The sequence below is a fragment of the Polypterus senegalus genome, chromosome 6, assembly GCF_016835505.1.
Source record: "Polypterus senegalus isolate Bchr_013 chromosome 6, ASM1683550v1, whole genome shotgun sequence".
NCBI classification, from domain to species: Eukaryota; Metazoa; Chordata; class Cladistia; order Polypteriformes; family Polypteridae; genus Polypterus; species Polypterus senegalus.
The window spans coordinates 30,282,818-30,303,684 of record NC_053159.1 but is presented as its reverse complement, the minus strand read 5'-3'; the positions used below and the strand labels follow the sequence as shown (position 1 = coordinate 30,303,684).

Sequence of the window (20,867 nt, the reverse complement as noted above, 5' to 3'; positions counted from 1 at the left end):
ACAGTGTGAGGCTTGTTCCGATAGACTTTTCCTTTGAGCATACCCCAAAGGAAGGAGTCTGGTGGTGTCAGATGGCAGCCAAAGCCCCTTTGAAATTACCCTGTTGCCAAAGAAGGACTAAATTTCTGCCATGCTCCTTGTCTATGTGTGGCACGTTGCTCCATCTTGCTGGAAGTAACCTTCCGTTAATTCATGATCATCCAGTTGATTCTGACATCGCTTAAATGAATCGGTGACCCAATAGGTTCGCACCTGAAGACGCGCTGCTCAAAACTGTACACCACCGTCCTAATGAGAAGTTGAGTGACTGAGTGAAGTGGTATGGATGGTATGCACCCAGAAGTTTCAAACGGAGGTTAAGCGGAGGTTAAGGGCATCCCGTCAAGCTTCATATACTGAACAGCTGTCCGGCGCCTACCTCTTTGCTCTGACACAAGGGCATCCCTGTTTGTTGATTCTAACTAGCTTCATATACTGAGCTGCTCAAAACTGTACACCACCGCAGTGCATGTTGTTTCATTCAGATTGTTTCGTTATGACACAAGGGCATACAGAATATTGAGGAGCGCAGTGCATGGTTTCATTCCTCTTTCGAGTGGATCTCCCCGTACTAAGAATTCAATGAGACGATTATTTGCCATGTTTTGTGGATTCTGATAAATGATGCACGAACAACGTCTATTTTGTTTCCTCATTTGCGGTCATATTGAATTTTTTTATGAAATTAGAATGATTATGATTATGTCATAATTTGTAATGAGTGAAACAGGAATGTTTAGATTTGCATACACTAAAATTCAATTCACAGGGTTAAGAGTTAGGGTTTTGCAATTGTAAAATGCATAGCTCACTTTAAAAAGTTCTGGGAGATTTAAAGATTTTTTGGGATGGAAAACAAACAATACTACTACCTAAAGCCTTGTTCACACTTCTGTCTTTACCTGTGTTCTCTTCTGCAAATCTAGACCATGCTGGTAAAATCAATTCTACTGAAGACTCTTGTTCTCAACCCACTCCACCATTCTATCTCCATCGCACTGATAGCTGCCAACCACACTTTCCTGTTTCTTGATGCCGGTAGAAGAGACTGAGGATTGTGCACTCTCCAAGCACTGTGCACCAGCAAGTTTCCTTTCTGTCTTCAATGTATCTTTAGGATTACAATTGACAAGATTGTTCTCATAACTGATTCGAGTCGGGGATGTACTACTGGAACTCATTTTACAATTTTTTACAGCAATCCAAATGAGTACAGGCCATTCAGGCCAACAAGCTCACTAGTTCTATACACTTAATTCTTCTAAAATAACATCAAGTCAAACTTTGAAGGTCCCTGAACTCCTAATGTCTACCACACTACTTGGTAGCTTATTACATGTGCTTCACTTCAGTAATGTCTCCTCTTGATCTTCTTTTGCTTAAATTGAAAAGGTTCAACTCTTTACATCTTTCTTCATAATTCATCCCCTTGTAGCCCTTGCATCAGCCTAGACTCTCTTCTCTGGACCTTTTCTAGTTCTGCTTTGTCCTTTTCGCACCCTGGAGGCTAAAACTATACCCAGTAATCCAGGTGAGGCCTCACCAGAGCATTATAAAGTTTAAGCAGAACCTCACTGGACTTGTACTCCTCACATCAGGGCGCTATATAACCTCACATCATGTTAGCTTACATAATGGCTTCTGAACACTGGCTTCTGTTTGGCAGTTGATGGTGCTGAGTCCTCCGACTCCTAAACCCTTCTAATAAGGTGTACTTTCAATTTTCAGGCCTCTCATTGTGCCAGCTCAACAACATGTCATCACATGACAGGATAAGAGTCCAATTGCTTTTTTTTCTCTCCGATTTATCTTTAGGATTGTGACCAATAACATTATAGGGGAGTGGGGTTTGAACTACTGGAACACATGTGGTGGCTCAACAACACGTCTTCACATGACAGGATAAGAGTCAGTGATTTACTTTTTCTTTTTTTTTTACTAGAGAGCTTTATTTAAATACTAAATGACAAGCAGAGGCACTTAAACACGGGTGGGAACTAAATATCTTTCTTCTTGTGCAAATGGCAGGAATTTTGCTAGAAGCAAAACTTTATTTATTTTGGCATTTTTTTTTAGAGGCAAAACACCATATCTACCTGATAAATTAATCTTTGCATGAACCATTTTGCTTCTCATCAGTCATAGGTCTATATTATATTATCAGTCTAGGCATTTGTGCATATCAGGTGTGCCAGAGTGCCCAGGAGGGATGTGGGCTGCAGTTCATTATATATAACTAGACATTAAGCCTGTTACAATAACGGGCGCTAGAACAGTAGTGCATAAACATTAGCAGGAACAGTCTATATTAAATGGCAAGGGACCTTGTATGTGGCTGTAATATGTGTCACTGTACTGTGTGCCTTTAATTTTCTCGCACAGTAATACTTGTTTGTATTTCCGTAAAATGCCTCTAATTTTTTCTGACAGTAACACAGTGGAACCTCAGTTCAAGACCATAATTCGTTCCAAAACTCTGGTCGTAACCCGATTTGGTCATGAACCAAAGGAATTTCCGTCATAGGATTGTATGTAAATACAATTAATCCATTCCAGACCGTATGAACTGTATGTAAATATATATTTTTTTAAGTTTTTAAGCAAAAATATACAGTAGTTAATTAAACCATTGAATGCACAGCGCAGTAGTAAACTAAATGTAAAAACATTGAATAACACTAAGAAAACCTTGAACAACTTGAACAACAATTTAATAAACAACCAAGAAAAGTAACATTGCAACAATGCACGCACGTGCCTGTATGTGTGTCTCTCTCGCATGTCTGCATGTGTGTGTGTCTTTCTCTTGCACGCCTGTGTGTGTGTGTGTGTCTCTCTCTTACGCGTCTGTGTGTGTGTGTGTCTCTCTCTCTCGCGCATGCCTGTGTGGGTGTGTCACTCTCGTGCCTGTGCGTGTGTCTGTCTCTCTCGTGTGTGTGTGTGTGTGTGTCTCTCTCTCTCACGCACACGCCTGTGTGTGTGTGTCTCTCTCTCTCTCTCTGCACAGGGAATGCACAGGAAGAGACTGGACACGTGCCGTGCGGCCCCGCGCATGCGCATTTCACCAGAAGACACAAACACACACCTGGACGCACACAGAGGTTTTATTAAAGAGGATGATACAGGACATGAGCTGGCTCATTAGATGGCCTGGTAGGGAGTATCCTGTTAATAATAACATGAAATGAGTTATGACCAGGAAGCTGTACTGCAACCAGCAGAAGATGATTATTCATAGTGTCCCATGAACAGTGTTAGCTGAAACTGAAGATGTCGAGAGTAGTCAACTCAATATTCAATATTGTTTACTCTCTACAAGGGTGCAGTAACCATGGTGTTAATTTAGATGAAGGACAGTGGAGGGCAAACAGTTTGGGGTCTGAGCTTTCTAAGTCTGGGAGGAGACAGCAGATGATTTATGGCTCTCTGTTAGTTACTGTAATTGATAGAAGACCTTGGGTTGGCCCAGCCTTTTCAACTGGCACTGTTCAGAACTTCAAGGACACCTTCTGCAGTAGTTGGGTGGTCCTAAGATTTCTTGAGGTTAGTCCTAACCCCATCAGAAAATGCAGAAATCTTCCCTGGAAGTGATTTCTATTTGAAAATTAAGGGGTCCTTCCAGTCTGTCTAGTACTGAATGTGGAATCTGGAGAAACTGTAGTGGCAGAAGAAAGATTGGCCAGGATAAGGTGAGGAAATGATTAGTCAAAGTACTCAGGAGAAAGGAAAGTGGGCAGCAGCCCTTTCCTACAGATGCAGACAATTGCAGCTTCATTCTTACACGCCATTATGTTTTGGTTGAAGGCTCCGCCCCACTCATAAATAATAATGAGCTACCTTAGTGTGGCAAAACGCATTTGACTTTTTGCAGCATAATGCTATTTTGTCCACTATATGGCAGCAGAATACTGCCTTGAGAGTTATTCAGGTCTAACATTGTAAAACATGTCATTATACGTCACCCCAAGTCTGACTCGGAATTAACGATAACATAGAATTCTGTGGCCAAGTTATACTTGGGGTTAAAGGTGTTGAGTTAAAGACTCTGACACTGAATTCATAGCTTGATTTTCCACACTAATGGACTGTAATGGTTCATACACAAAGGCTTGCTATCTTTGTGATTAGAGGAATGGTAGCACAGAGGTTACCACTGCTGCTTCATGGATCAAGCACCCTGAGTGTGAATCCTACACCCGATCACTTTTTGTGTGGCGCCTGCATGTTCTCCCCATCTCTGTGTGGCTTTCCTCCTGCTAGTCCAGTTTTCCTCCCACCTCCTAAAGATGAGCAGATTAAGTTAATTGGTGACTCTAAGTAGGTTCCTGTGAGGGTGTGTGTATGAGTGGGCCCAGTGCTGCTGGGATAGGCTCTGGTACCCCTTAACAACAAACTGGGCTATTTAGAGTTGAGAATGCCATGTTTTTGTTTTTTTTTTACAATTTTCCACTCTGTCTGACTGACTATGTGCCAACACAGCAGTATTTTTAAAAAAGCTGATAAAATAATGCCTAAAAACTACAAGCGGAATAGTAAAAGGATGGCTGCATGCCCAAAACCACTTTTTAAATAAAAAATAACCTAATCCTCTTTGAAGTGCCACAATTGTGCTGAATTCTTTTAAGGTAAATCTGTGCGTTCTGCTCTCCTTACTTTTCACTCCCGCACTGTCTTCTTTGCTTCCAGTCTCATTCATCACTGGTATTCTACCTGCAACACCATTACTTCAGTCGTCCCGATGTTCAGGTTTTCTTGCTAAAATATTTATGCTTCGATTAAAACAGACTATTGTGTGTCATTCTTGTCTGCCCTTAGGCCAGCAAGAAAAAAACAGGCCTTCAGTTATCTATTCTGCACCATTTGGGAACTCAGATAAGAAAAGAGACCCTCCTTTCCTCACTAAAATTCTTCAATGCATTATTTCCAAAGATGCATGTTTACTGTATATTCAGTCGTGAGAAATGGAGGTGCCCACATCTGCCCGGCTAGAGTGCCCCTAATGGCTCTGTGCCATGTCAGGTTTTCCACATCTAAATGCTAACTCTGAGTAATCTGATTTATTAACACAACTTCATGCTAATGACATCAAGGCCTGAGCACTCATGCGTACCTCAGCCTTGGATCAGCTGCCTTTGTGATACCACCAATAAAATGGAGCATCTCCTTGTCCAGCTGCATGGTGGTGCAGCGGTCAGTAACTCTGCCTCATGGATTCACTGTCTTGGGTTTGATTCCCACGTCTGAATGTTTTCTGGGTGGAACAGAGGAAGTGGAACATTCATATTGTCCTGAGGATCCATCTGTGCAACCACTTCAGGTATCACTTGTCAGGCTTGGTTCACACAGTTGCACAGATTCATTCAGGGTTTTCAAGAAACATAAGCAGCATAATAAAGCATAAAGAATAAAGTAGAGGATGTCGGTGGTAGAAGAGAGACAAGGCAATAAGACAAAAGGACAGCTGCAGTACAGGCTTTTAAATGTTCAAAGAACTGTGAGAGATGCTTATCACGTGACAAAGCAGCAGCAAGCCATCAGCTAATCGAGCAAAAAGGAGGTAAAAAACTGGATTTATTTCCCATTGTATCAGTGTTTAAGAGGGGGTTTCAGATGAGCAACCACATATTCTGGGGGTGCATTCAGCCCCCCTCTTCACAGCACATTTTCCCTCTGTCCATGTCAGTTTTCATCAAAGTACTCCAGCTTTCCTCCCAAATCCCCAAAGGCATGAAGGTTAGCTGAACTGAAAATTCAAAATGGGACCCAGTGGGCATGTGTAGGTGAGGCCAAGCCCTGGTGGATCACACAGGTTTGAGAAGGGGATGAGATCTTCTTTTCTAGTAGCTTCCTCCCAGAACCTCATATTTGACAAACTACTCTCACTGTCTTCGACAATTTGCTTTGACAACACATTGAACTTTGACTTTCACACTTCGGCTATAACTGTGTTCTCACACTGCTAACACTTCCAAAATCAGACAGTAGCTCTTCATTTATAGAGACAGAACTGCACCACTAGGCCCACCATGCACACACTTACAACAAAGTGATGCATCTTAAAAGCAATATTAGAGGCCCTTGGTTTTTTATCTACAAGAGCAAACTATTGATCCTCTGCACAAGGTTGTAAAAATGAAACACCCAGATGTCTCCATAACACTAAAGATCCTTTGAAGCCATTTCAAAGCTTGTAACATGACCAGATAACATTTCTCTTTGACAGCTTAAGGAAGTTAGTCAGTAAAAATATAATACCTTAGCCCATATTTGAGAATCTTTGCATACTGGGGAAATTCCTAAAGATTTGAGGCTAGCAAATCTTGTCCTGTTATGTGGCAGATCCAGGTAACTATTGGCCAGTAAGTTGAACATGAGTCACAGTTAAATGGAAGCAGCTACTAAAGAAAAGGTCAAGCAGCATATTTTTAGACAGGCGAAATAAGCAGATAGTCAACATGCGTTGAGACAAAGAAAGTCAGGTTTCACTAATATGCTGGAATTCTGTGGGGAAGGAACAAAAGTACATTATAAGAGAGGTCCATATGACATTATCTTGATTTTTCAGAGGGCTTTTGATTAGGTACTTGTGATAAATGGTCCGTGGCGTCAGGTGAATTTTAAATAAATAATCGAGCCCCAAGAAGGTGCAGGTGCCAACTGGATGCAGGTGTGTGTGAGTGTGTTTCGCTCTGTAGTTAACTGAGGAGCTGGCTGACCGCACTGCATACACACGAGTAGGTGGGTGGATCAGTCAGGCATCTCAATGTTGCTGTGGAGGACCCAATTAGGCAGTAGTGTATATGAGAATCCTGCATGGGCACAGGGGAGAGAGAAAAAGAAAGAACAGAATTAGAGCCGGGACAGCAGCATTGGGAGGAGAGGCAGGACGAGCCAGTCAGTCAGACAGCCAGCCAGTGTGGGGAAAGGCAGTATGGTCATAGGCCAAGGATTGGCACTCCAGGGGTGGATAATCCCCACTGATTGTCAGATCGAGGTAGGGTCCTTTCCAGTGATCTGATGCACACCAGAGCGGGAGAGAAGGATGGGTAGAGGACAGCCGACAGGAGTAGGCTTGGTGAGGACCGTGGCTGCTGGAGTCTCCGCTGGCTGAGCAAGTAACAGGGAAGTCAGGGAGACAAAGAGGGAGATGTGCTGGTCCCGTCTGAGAATGGAAGGAACATTGACCCGATGAGTGTGCTGTTGCTTTTTATTCTCATTTTAAGGCTCGATTTTATTCTCACAGATTGTCAATGGATTATTTATTTATTGGGGATTTTGCACAGCACTTTGGAAACTTTGACTTGGATTACTTTAATAAAACCACTATTCTCTCTATTTCACACCTAACCCTTGATATGTGTATGTGTCCTAATGTGCTTGGCTCATTTCGGTAACATCATTGACGGTGGCGGGTTTCAAGAGGTTCCTGAACGCAACAGGAGCGTGGAGCCAACCTGCACCGTCACAATCCCAAATGAAAAGTTAGTGATCAAGGTAGAATGCAGGGTGGGAATGCAGAGTGTAGTGTGTAGATGGATGTAAAATTGGCTCAAACACACAAAGCAAAGGGTTAATGTGTGGGGAACCTTTTCAAAATTACAGTAGAGGATATTAAGAGTATTGTCTCTCAAAGATCAGGGCTGGGGCTGCTGCTCGTTTTAATATACAAAAATAATCTAGAAAAGAAAATAATCGATAGGTTGGTGAAGTTTTCAGATGATACCAATCTAGGTGACATGGCAGATAATGTTGAATAAGCTAAATGGTTACAGAGGTACCTAGACAGAATGCAGGCTTGGACGGATTTTTGACAGATGAAATTTAACGTAACTAAATGTAAACTATCACATGTAGGTAGAGGAAATGTTAGATTTGTATACAAAATGGAAGGTCTGAAACTTCAAAGTGCACCTTTTGACCAGAATCTAGGAGTCATAGTAGGCTCATCGCTGTCTACATCCAGACAGTGTTCAGAAACTAGAATGTTAGGCTATATAGCACAATGTGTAGAATGTAAGTCAAGGGAGGTTATGCTTAAGCTTTACAACACACTGGTGAGGCCTCATCTGGAGTATTGTGTGCACGTTTGGTCTCCAGGCTGCAAAAAAAGACATAACAGTGCTAAAGAAACGCCAGCGAAGAGCAACCAGGCTGATTGCAATGCACCTAGATGTAGATGTTGACACTAAAACTCTCGGGTCCTTCTCATTAAGGAGTCCTTTCAAGTCTCAGACCTCCCATTGTGTATTCACATCAACACATTTCTAATTCCAATATGTAATACAGTAAAACCTTGGATTGTGAGTAACTTGGTTTTTAATAAATTTTAACTTGATAAACGAGCGAGGTCTTGCAATATGAGTAGTACGTATACGCTCTGGCCGCCGAGCATCACGTGGGGATTGTGGGTAATCGTCTCCCGTGCTCGTTCTCAGTCGGCATGCCTCACTCATATAGTCAACATCCGTACGAGCGTATACTGTTTATTGTAACATAGTGACCACGTGTGTGCTGTAACGTGTGAGTCCCTGCCATGCACACCCCAAAACATGAGGCTGAGTCTCAGTACTTTAGCAAAACCAGCTTTATTCAGCATGAAACAGGAACAGCACGGTTAATTATTGTAGCGGGATCTACCGCTCTCCTATATAGAGACACAGCAATCAGGCAGGGCCGTGACCAGGTTAGTGGCTAAGTAATACTGTGCTCTTGCATTTACAATGTTTCTTGCATCACCCATCGACGGCAGGCGCTTATAGAATGACTGGGATCTTTTCTGATTCTCTTTTACGGTGAACTGCTACAGCGCTGGGAGCCTGCAGTTGCTTGCTTCAGGACGCTCTTCTGCGTGTCATCTCGTAGGGTGAAATCCCAAAAGAGTTTAGAATGCTTACAGTGTGTAAAACATTTTTTTTAATTTTGTGTCCATGTGTAGTGACTCTTCAGACAAAACTATCATTGGATAGGTTTCATTGTTAAAGTCGCAAAAAGAAAAAGATTCCAGTGAGCCAACAGATAGCAGTGATTCTAATAGAGTTAAGATTTGTATTAATAATTTTTATATAAATATTTGTGGGTTCTGAAACAAATTATCTGAGGTTCCATTATTTCTTATGGGGAAATTCGCTTTGATATACGAGTGCTTTGGACTACAAGCACGTTTCTGGAATGAATTATGCTCGCAAACCGAGGCACCACTGTACTTTATATTTACTTACATTACATTTTATCTGCCATAAATCTGCGCAAGCATGTATGTTGTGCATGTTTCCCTGTGATGATTTATCGGATTCTACATTAGCTGCTGTTCCACCTAGCATGGCATCATCTGCAAGTTTATGTTGCTTGTTATTTATATTCCTATTGAGATTCTTTTCATATACTAAAAAAAGCTGCAGCACCAGCACTGACCCCTGAGGGACCCCACTTCTAATACCACCTACCGTATATACTCACGTATAAGTTGGGTCTTGAAACCCGAAAAATCGATCATAAAATTAGACCTCCTGACTTAAACACCCGTTCAAAAATGCGACACTTTTTTTTTATTACATCTTCTTGCTTCTTCCAATCTCGCACCAGTTCTCAGAAGCATCAAATTTTCTTGCAGCAGCAGTTACCAATTTCTTTTGCTACTTCAACAATGTTTCATTTAAAACCAGCTTCATATTTTTTTCTGATTGAACGCTCCATCGTAGATAAGGGATGCTCTTACGATAAAGGTGTATGAGGATTTGAGATACAAAAAACAAAAAACAGTGCAAACGTCGCTTCGGAATAGTTCGGGTATTACCGTGTGGTCACGTAAGCACAATACATAGAAAAAAAAGGCTGTGTGCTCCGTGGTTACTTGCTCAGGTGGGTGTTAGCATATCATAATCTCTTGGACCAATAGTGTGAGTTTTCCGCATTTGACTTATATGACCGACATTATAAAATACCAGAAATTATACGGTAAAATCAAGTCCCGGCTTATCTGCAGGAGAACTTATCCACGAGTATATACAGGAATTCTAATAAGGTTCCTTGCGCCACAATGTCTTCCTTCCTGCACTTTTCTAGTCACATCATCAAAGAGTTAAATATAAAAATTTTCTTTTACATATTTTTGTAACAGTAAAAATAGCATTGAAAATGAAATGTAATTACATGTATTACTAGAGTAAATACAATCATGTTTTTTAATACCATTTTAGAATTATCATGTACTTCAAAATGGAGCCCAAATAGGCTTGTGGTGGCTGAAATAGCATTTATAAACTGTAAATTCCAACTCACAATGAAGCAATAATATCGATTAATGTCCTATTGTTAGATGACAGATGTGGAAGGTCTAACTGTAGTTAAAATTTCATAAACATAAAACTGTCCAAAGTTTCCAGCGCTGTGTGTTAAAGCCTACAATTGTTGGCTGTATCTGACCATGCTATACACAGAAGATCATTGTGACACCATGTCAATAAAGTACAGTGCCACAGAAATATAGAATCAGTAGAATCTGCAGTTATGAAGTTGTTTATAGTGGGACAGAAACCCTACACATTGCACATTTAATCATTGCATGCATCAAGTGCTGCAGGCCCACGGGTAGGGAGCTGTTTTCCTCTTTTATTCATTTCTTCATTCTAAAATTGCTCTGTTTAAAAATGTAATGAAACAGGACAGAAATCTTCTGATGAACACAGACCATTGTCCACTGTATAATTGAGTGTTTGTCCGTTCGCCATGTTATTGACTGTGTTGCAGTAATGGATTATGAAAATCTCTTGGAAATTCAGCATGGGAAACACAGTTATGGAAACTCGAGTAGAATACAGGCTGTGATTCTCAGAATTGTTGAAATTCATTAATGTTAAGATGTATGAGTAAGGCTGAGCAAAAATATATAATAAAATTGACATTAGATTAGATTAGATTAGATTAGATTAGATTCAGTTAACTTTATTAAGATCAAGGGGAAATTTACAGCAGCAGCAGCAACATAAACAAAAAAAAAATAAGAATACAAACTCATTGGACAAATAATATAATCAATCAATCAATCAATTATGAATCAAAATGAACTTAAAATTACAAAATGAATTGAAAGAGGATCAGTGTTTAGTTTGAGGTGTTGAGAGGAAGCATTGACTTGCCTGACAGCGATGGGCAGAAAGGACCCCCAGAGGGGCTTCTTAGCACACTGTGGTGAACTGAGCCTGTTGCTGCAAATGCTCAGAGAGAGAACCTCCTGGAGGGGATTTTTCATGAGGACATGAAATTGTACCTCCATCCTGTTTTCTACAACAGCTTCCCGTGTGTCCAGGGTTCGTCCTGTGATAAAGCAGGCTCTCCCGATTAAGTGTGTTCAGGCCTTGCGTTTCATTTGAGCTCATATTGCTCTTTAGGAGTACCTACAGTGTAGAATCCCCACTCTGACTACTAACAACTGGTAGAACTTTTCACAGCTGCTTGCTGCATATATCAAAAGAGCTGAGTCTCCTTAGGAAGCACAGTCTGCTCTGGTCCTTCTTGTATAGTACCTTTGTGTTGTCAGATCAGTCCAGTTTGCTGATTATATAATTTGCATTTACATACATTTACATGTATTTGTTTGCCAGACACTTTTACCTAAAGTGACTTACAAAAGAGGTAAACATAATTGAGTAACATTAGGCTAGGGCCTGTTTGATCAGCAAGTGTAACAAAACAGGTAACTAAAGTCGATTGCCATAAGTGAAGAGATGTAATAACTAATAATTTACAATCTAAGATTACAATCAATACAGCAGTTAAACTTAAACAACAAATTAACCAACAATATGAAATACTAGCTATGCCAGCCCGTGCTGTAAAAAGCCCGGGGTCCTAGAAACTATTGAAATCGCCAGAAAAAAAAAATTGAAATGTAGAGATGTCAGGTAATTGAAAGGACCTACTCTGGGGGTCTCTCTCCTAGGAGGACTCGTTTTGCCGACATACTTGCATCACTTTAGCGGCGGGAGGAAAAGTAAAAGGGATACAATTTTGCCGATGTTAGCAGCTAAACGACTTTGTCTTTCTTCAGATATTTCACTTTGCCGACGTGCTCGCCTCACTTGTGTTATTAGTGGCTAAGCTACTCCGACTCCACCTCTCATTTCCAGGTCGGACAGACAGACACACACACCTCAGTGCATAGAAGTTTATATATAAGATGTAACATACATGTATCCAGTTATATTAAATGACTAGCAAAACGCCTTAAAATTTTTATTAAGAAGAAAATTAAACCTTTTTAAACTGATGGAATATATACCAATAATTATTTGTTATGGATCTCTTTGTATACCACATTGTGAGTTCGGCCCTCCGATTGTAATATGACCAAGTTGTGCGCTGAGCTTACTCTTGAGCATGCAACGTACAGTTGGCCAGGTGAAAAGTAATCTTGTTTCAAATCTCACAGCTTGGATTGCTGCTGTCATAATCGGTTTCAGTTTCATGGTTTGTTTCAATTACGACAGTATTTGTAGGACTTGTGTTGAAGAGACATTCGGCATCTGTCAAGCGTTGTAAGTATACAATCGGTTTCATCGATAACTTCACATCCAGCTTTTGAGAGTTTAAACATTCATAAACATCAAAGTGTCCACTACTGAAATTGTCACCTGTGAATCTAAGATGTTTAAGAGGCATTGGCGGTTGTCGAAAGGTGTAAAATATTTGACCATTTCGGTACACTTGAAAGCGACAACCGAACAATTTAGCGGCAGCCATCAACTCACATGCAGAACCATAGGTGAAGGGTTTAAGCATTTCACTCTTCTAGTGCTCCTGTGTAGTATAATTATCTCCTGTACCGTCATCAGTCCACACCTTGAACCTGTCCCAGTCATTCAATACATAAGACACAATGTTCCGCCGGATATCAAGAGTGAGCCTGATATGGCCGTGCAATATGTAGCAAAGAGAATGGAAAAGTTAGGTGCCATCTCCGGGCATGGAAACCACTCGGTAAGTGACAGTTGTTTGATCACCTCGATAGACATGTTAATGCGGGTACGTTTGGAATGATAAAGGAAATGGGTACCTGAACAATGTAAAGTAAGTCTAAAATACCTACACAATAACTATGTATAATCGTAATAAATGAACAATAAAACAGCGGAGAAGCCGTGGATTAAATTAAAAGGCTGTAGTTATCAGCAGGGAGACGTGAATCCCGTGGCGTAGCAAGGAAGGGAATGTAGAGACTGGAGCGACGGACGGCCTTATATAGGCAGGCAGCCAACAACATGGGAAGCGTTGAGATGGGGGACTCAACGCTGCCTCACACGGTGACCAAGCTGCAAGCTATGGACTTATATATGTACGTAAGTAGGATTCAGTTAGCGTTGGGAACCCGCGTACCAAATGTCTTGAAGATGGGCCCATAAGTAACAAAGACCGTTGAAAAGTTCAATATGGCGGCCGGCAGTGGCATCATACCACTGAAATAAGTACCAAATTTCAGCCTTCTACCTACACGGGAAGTTGGAGAATTAGTGACGTTGGAAAGTTTAATATGGTGGCTGACAGTGGCGTCATACCACCGAAATAAGTACGCACATTTGTTTCGGTTAGCGCAGGGAAGCCGCCTACCAAATTTAATGAAGATGGGGCCATGAATAAGAAAGTTCAACATGGCGGACATTGTTGACTGTTATGACTGTCACATAGAATTTTGAAATGAAACCTGCTTAACTTTTGTAAGTAAGCTGTAAGGAATGAGCCTGCCAAATTTCAGCCTTCTACCTACACGGGGAGTTGGAGAATTAGTGACGTTGGAAAGTTCAATATGGCAGCCGACAGTGGCGTCATACCACCGAAATAAGTACGTACATCGGTTTTGGTTAGTGCAGGGAAGCCACCTACCAAATTTCGTGAAGATGGGGTCAGCCTCCTACTTACACGGGAAGTTGGAAAATTAGTGACGTTGGAAAGTTCAATATGGCGGCCGACAGAGGTATCATACCATCGAAATAAGTGTGTACATCGGTTTCGGTTGGCGCAGGGAAGCCGCCTACCAAATTTCGTGAAGATGGGGCTATAAATAAGAAAGTTCAACATGGCGGACGTTGTCGACTGTTATGACCGTTACGTGTAGAATTTCGAAATGAAACCTGCTTAACTTTTGTAAGTAAGCTGTAAGGAATAAGCCTGCCAAATTTCAGCCTTCTACCTACACGGGAAGTTGGAGAATTAGTGATGAGTGAGTGAGTGAGTCAGTGAGGGCTTTGCCTTTTATTAGTATAGATACAACATTGGGACTATGCTGGAAGTGAGTGATTGAGTCAGTGAGGGCTTTGCCTTTTATTAGTATAGATACAACATTAGGACTATGCTGGATTGCAGATCTATACTAATAAAAGGCAAAGCCCTCACTGACTCACTCACTCACTCACTGAGTAACCGTAATAAACAAACAATAAAACAGTGGAGAACCCGTGGATTAAATAAAAAGGCAGCTTTCTTGGTAAAGCAAGGAAAAAGGATGGCTTTATATGTCGTTCATTTATAAAACAGCGGAGAAGCTGTGTAAAGGCTGCTTCACAAAAAACCAGCGGAGCACCTTATATGAGCAGGCTGTCAGCTAAAAAAGGGAATCAATAAATATCGATAGTCGTAATAAACGAACAAAAAATAGCGTACAAGCCGCGGATTAAATAAAGGAAATGGGTACCTGAACAGTAAAGTAAGTCTCAAATAGCTACACAATAACTATAGCAATCGTAATAAATGAACAATAAAAAAGTACAAAACCGCGAAGCAAGGAGAAACGACGGCCTTATATGGCGTTCATTTATAAAGCAACAGAGAAGCTGTGTGAAGACAGCTACACAAAAAAACAGCAGAGCGCCACACTCTGAATGTATTCCTCGCATCACCGTTATACCCTCTGATCTCCCATTTCAATTCGAATGCCTCAAATTTCCAGTAAGGCTCTGTTTCGCGATGACAATTAATAAGTCTCAGGGACAGACCCTACAAAAGGTTGCCATTGATTGGAGGCAACATTGCTTTTCTCCTGGACAAAACTATACGTTGCATTCTCAGTGCACAGCTTGGTCATATTACAACCGGAGTGCTGAACTGACAACGTGGTATACAAAGAGATCCTTAACAGATAGTTATTGTTATATTTTCCCTCAGTTTAAAATGGTTTTCTTTTCTTCTTAATAACAATTTAAAAGCAGTACTTCGTCGCTGCAAAGCGCGGGGATTTTGCTATATACAGTATATATATATATATGTACTGTAGATATGTATATATATATATATATATGTATGTATGTGTATCTATATATGTAGATATGTATATATATATGTATATATATATATGTGTCTGTGTATATGTGTGTGTGTGTATGTATGTATATATATATGTATGTTTATGTGTGTATATATGTATATTTATCTGTATGTATGTATGTGTATATATATGTTGATATGTATATGTATATATATATAGATATGTGTATGTGTAGATATGTGTATATGCAGATATGTACAGTATATATGTATATGTTGTGGAGGATGGCCGGCTGTTTATCCCGGTCAATACCCCCAAGCCGCCAGGTGGAGCCCTCCTTGCAGAATGGAGGTCCCCAGAAGTCCAGCAGGGCATCATGGACAATGGAGTTTTTATGCACCGCCCTGCTGGATGCCATGGGGGCCACGAGAGGGAGCTGCAGGGAGGACCGAAAAGTTCTTCGTGCCCTATGACCCGGAAGTTCGTCATAGGAAGAGCGACGGGATTCCAGGGTGAGAAAAAGCATTGTTTACCCTGAACCGGAAGGAATAAGGACTTATGGACTGTTGGATTGGGAACACTTCTGGGTCGGGGGATATAAAAGGACTGTGGAAGCTCCCAGATGGCGAGCTGAGTTGGGAGGCAGGGTGGCTAAGCGTCTGGGAGTTTGGAGGATTGGTTTATTAGAGAATTGTTGGTTTATTAGAGAATTGTGGAGAGGAGCGTGCTTTGTGCACATAATTATTATAATAAATAATAACTGGACTTTTATCTGGTGTCTGACGTGTGGTCTGAGGGTACAAGGGTGCGAGCAAGCTCTTAATCTGTCACAATGTATATATGTTTATATGTGTGTGTATGTATATGTATATATACTGTATATGTAGATATGTGTATGTGTAGATATTTGTATATGCAGATATTTATATATATACTGTATATGTATATATGTTTATATGTGTGTGTGTGTGTGTGCATATATATATGACAGTAACACTCATAACAGTGACAAAACAATTACATTGACAATCATGTTACATTATTTTTAAAATGTTTCCTTTTCGTTTTTCAAAACTTCTTTAACACACTAATTCTCCGCTGCGAAGCGTGGGTATTTTGCTAGTACTCTTATATGTGCCAACTTTTTCAGATTGTATGTTTTCCTTTTTTTCCCTAATACACAAAGGCAAAATACAGTATTTCATTTTGTTTTTCAAAATTATATATGAATGGGTCTTTTTAGGCTTACAGTTATAACTTTGGAAATGTTTTGATGTTTTATATGGTAGGCAGCTATGCACGTATTATTCAATTAGAGACACACACGTACTTGTAGAGAGAATGTCCTTGCCCTACTGTTTCTCATGGCACTTGACATTCTGAAAGCCTGGCGGGCACAAAGCCAGGATCCTATTAGCAGTATAGCACTACGCACTTTTTGTTTTATATAGCCACATCCTTAATATTTTATGTGAGAGTGGCATAATTAAAAGTGAGTCTGTTTTAGGCAGCACAGTGACCATCAGTGACTCTGCAGCTAAATGGACCAGCATTCTCATAAGGACTCATTCGAAAAGGACTAGCGGTCTCATAAAACAGACAGTGAATTGCTTTTTGAGCTACATTTTATTTGTATGAAAATGTGCTATATAAATCAATGTTGTTGTTGTTGTTTTCTTCTGTGGGTGGACTGGGACCAAGTAGAGATTGTAAGTTTACACCCTGTGAAAACTGGAAGAATATCACCCTGGGACAATTTTATAATTTTGCTTAGAAAAGAAAAATGAAAACTTAATTTAGGGTCAAGTTTTTTTTGTCAAAATGTACAGAGGGGGCTGTCTTAACGTATGAGCACAATGGGCACTGACCAGGGACCCCAGGAGCTTAGGTGCCCACGATGTTTCAGATGCCTATGCATGTTTCTGTTTTGCTATCAAAACAGGGACCCCAGCGCACTACTTTGCCTATGATGCTGTTAAGATGGCCCTGAGGGCAGCAGAGTTCTTACTTACATAACTGAGCATTTCTATAAGTTCAACTCAGAGGCTGTCCAGTGAGAGCTCCTCTAAGGACCTCTTGGAGTTTGTGCAGCTCCTCTCCTAGTCAGGGTGAAGTGCAAATGAAGCAGCATTAATGAAGATCATCCTAGCATTTCAGAACGCACTTTAGTACTAGAATGTTGTACTGTGTTAGCCATTATGAATGTAGTGAGAAGTCAAGCAAAATGACACCTTTTATGGGCTAACTAAAAAGATTACAATATGCAAGATTTCAAGACAACTCCTGAAGAAGGGGCCCGAGTTGCCTTGAAAGCTTCCATATTGTAATCTTTTTAGTTAGGCAATAAAAGGTGTCATTTTGCTTGACGTCTCACTAGAGCTCACTTTCTAATTCTGCTCTGGTGTGTCCCTATGCAGTTGCTCATTATGGACTAATTACGGTGCTTGTTGCTCTAAGTCAGTAGTTCCCAAACTTATCTATGTCCCCAACCCCTAGAAAATGTTTGATTTCTGTTTGCACCCCCTAAAAAAGTAATAACACAATTGAAGACGAATAAGTCAAACTTCTAAGTTATGAATCACAAATTGAACCACATTCACAAATTGAAGTCAAAATATAAGCTTTTAACTCAGTGTATAAAATTCAAATATAAACTGAGCAATTTACCTTTGCACACCTCAGTAATCTTGTAAAGGTGTCCGGGGGTTCCTGTGAAGCATCAAGCATCATGAGGAAACAACAGACGATAAACGCTAGAGGGTTTTGGGGGATTGGAGACCCCTGTGAAGCAATGGTGCCAGCATGCTGTTAAATTAAACACTGCTGACAAGCTATGCCCCCACCCCGTAACACCTGCACTGCAGTTCAAAAACAGATGTGCTGCACAGTTAAAATTTCTGTGCTACTGCCAGGACCACCAGCAGGACAGATGGAGTGTAAGCAGCAGCAGGTGTTGCATTCAATTCAGTCCCCCTTCCCCCCCTTGGCAAAAATGTCAAGCAAACTACACAATCAGTGGTGTTTCATGATCAGGGCTTGCACAGAAATCAATACTAGATCACCCCCTTCCCTACAGATCATTGCAATGTCCAAATTCCACTCTCTTAAAAAAATGTATTACGAACGCGCCGTCCGCAGCAAGGAACCTGCGAGAACACACATTTCTGTGGCTCATTCACAGGTGACAACTGTGTGCGCAATACTTGATTCTTTGCATATCATAGTACAGGGGCACTAACTAATAAATTCCCTACAAATGATGGCACACTGCATGACACAGATTGCACCATGAAGTGCTAGCCAGTCACATGGTCGGAAGGACAGAAGCACTTCCGGGTCAAAGGACTACATAAAGGACGGCTGGAGACCCAGCAAGCGAGCAGGTGTTGGGAGGAGTAGGACAGATCTTGCTGGGAGGTGTGGAGGAGAGAATAGTGTTTGTTATTGTGATTATTATAGTGTATTGCCTGTTTATTGTGGTGGAGGTGCTTCTGGGCACCGTAAGAAGAAGAAAATACTTAAATACCTGTGTTAGGACATAGTGGGTTGGATAATGACTGACTGACTGACCTTCTTGGTGCTTTTAATCTGTGTCCAGTGTATCTGTCTGTTGGGGTTAAAGGGGTGACAGCGACTCCTAGCGTCTTACACTGTCAATCATTAAAAAGAGACACCATGTTCTGTTAGAATTAATCAGCACACACAAAAGAAAATATTGGCTTCCAGAAGCACTGCATGTCCTACCAAGTGTATCTAAACATGTGACGGGAAAATGAAGCAGAAAAAAAGCTTGTGGCGTAAACCATTTTAGCTCTATTCGTTAACCTGCAAATAACTTTAAAAGAGCAGCTTTTCTCAGCTCCTACCTGAATTAGGCAGGCACAAAATAGAAAAAAAACACTGAGTGGTTCTGAGAGTGAATTCACTGTTTGAACATGAAGACTTATCCAGCTCTTCTAAAAGATCAGAAAACACTGAAAGCACACCTGGGTCCCTCTGCTACTTGTCAGTGAGTGCAAGACTGCGGCCATGATGTCAAAGAAGTATCTAATCGGCTAAGACGACGGCAGGAATGCAAAATGCATACAGACAAAGCTTGACATTAACTGAGTGTAAAGCCTGACATTGCTGAATAATAGACAAATAATGCTGGGATACAACAGATTTCCCAGAAAAACGTTTTATTTATGCAATACAGGAGTGAGAAGCTGATTTTATATTTTAAGGGTAAAGGACTACCTGCCTCTCTCTTGACACATTGGCCAAGAGTCCTGTCATCAATTTAAAAGTGAGACCCCCCATGTTGAACTAGCTTCTGAGTTGTGGACTACTTTTGCTTTATGGTAGGAATTGATTTAATAGAATATTAGCAAAAAATGCATGCATTTTGCACATTATGAGTACACGACTGGATCACTAAAAGTGGATTATGTGACACAAGTAATGTAAGATTTTTTTTCACGGACGTTTTGATATCGTTTGGTTTTGTCCAGTGTTTGTCACTGCCCACTTCCATTAACGCACAAACTTTGTTAATTTGTTTTTTGTGAAAACATGGTTTCTTTCTGTCCACTTTGCACATCTCCACACTGACACTTTCCTCCATTATTCTTTGCTGTGACTGAACAGCCCTTTTCAAGTCCAGCCACAAATTCCCCATTGGACTGAGATCTGTACTCTTGACTCGTCCACTGCAGGACATTGAATCTATTCCTGTGTAGCTTTGGCTATTTTCTTGGGGTCGTTGTCTTGTGGGATGTCAAATCTTTTCTCAACGCACAAGTTACTTGCAGACTGCAACAGGGTTTTCCACAGAATTTCCCAGAATTCATTTATTCCCACAAGCCTTCCAAGACCTTGTTGCAGAGAAGCATCCTCACAGGATCATGCTGCCACCACCATATTTCATGGTGGGGATAGCGTGTTTTTGACAATGTGCATGTCAGTTGGTCTGATGGCCAAAAAAGTTCAATTTTGGCCTTATCAGACAACAATACCTTCATTCAACTGACTTCAGAGTCTTCTGTGTTCAGCAGGGGGCGCCAGCCAGAGTTATTTCGTGCTTGCGGCATGTTACGTAACAAAAAGGCTGTTACCCCTCTCTAGTGAGAAATCAGTCAGTCAGTCATTTTCCAACCTACTATGTCCTAACACAGGGTTACAGGGGTCTGCTGAAGCCAAGCAGGAGAAATAACTTAGCTTTGTTTAATATCGGCTTACACTGCATATCAGATGAATGAAGCCAGTGACAAATCCACGTCCAGGAGTCGGGGCCCGAGGGGTTGAGTCTGTCAGTGTTGTCGGTACAGTGGAAGGCATTTTCAGGAACAGATGACAGTATCTCCCATCCGTTCGTTGGCTTCAAAGGTGTGTCAGGCAATGTTCCAAGGCTTTATACTGTTTTCTCCACGTGCAGGCCCCCCTTAGGCGAACATGCAATTCCAAACAAGACAACAATGCTTAATTGAGGATACAACTGCACACTGACTTAACAGGCAGAAACAGTACACAGTTACAGTATCTTACAGTCTGGTTTCACTCTGTCCATTTGTTCCATATGTCATACTGCTTGCCT

The 20,867-nt window shown here is 41.0% G+C and overlaps 1 protein-coding gene across 2 annotated transcripts in view; it reads right to left on the bottom strand.

Annotated features, from left to right (window-relative positions):
* Positions 1 to 20,867, bottom strand: part of ece1 (endothelin converting enzyme 1) — a 336,078-nt gene that overhangs the window by 230,187 nt on the left and 85,024 nt on the right. The window contains exon 1 of one of the 2 annotated variants that reach the window (XM_039755711.1): positions 17,305 to 17,331. The exons of the other annotated variant lie outside the window; for it this stretch is intronic. Within the exon in view, the coding sequence (XP_039611645.1) occupies positions 17,305 to 17,316 (12 nt within the window). The 5' untranslated portion in view covers positions 17,317 to 17,331. Of the gene's footprint in view, positions 1 to 17,304; positions 17,332 to 20,867 lie in introns of those variants that run through there. 2 annotated transcript variants of the gene reach the window in all.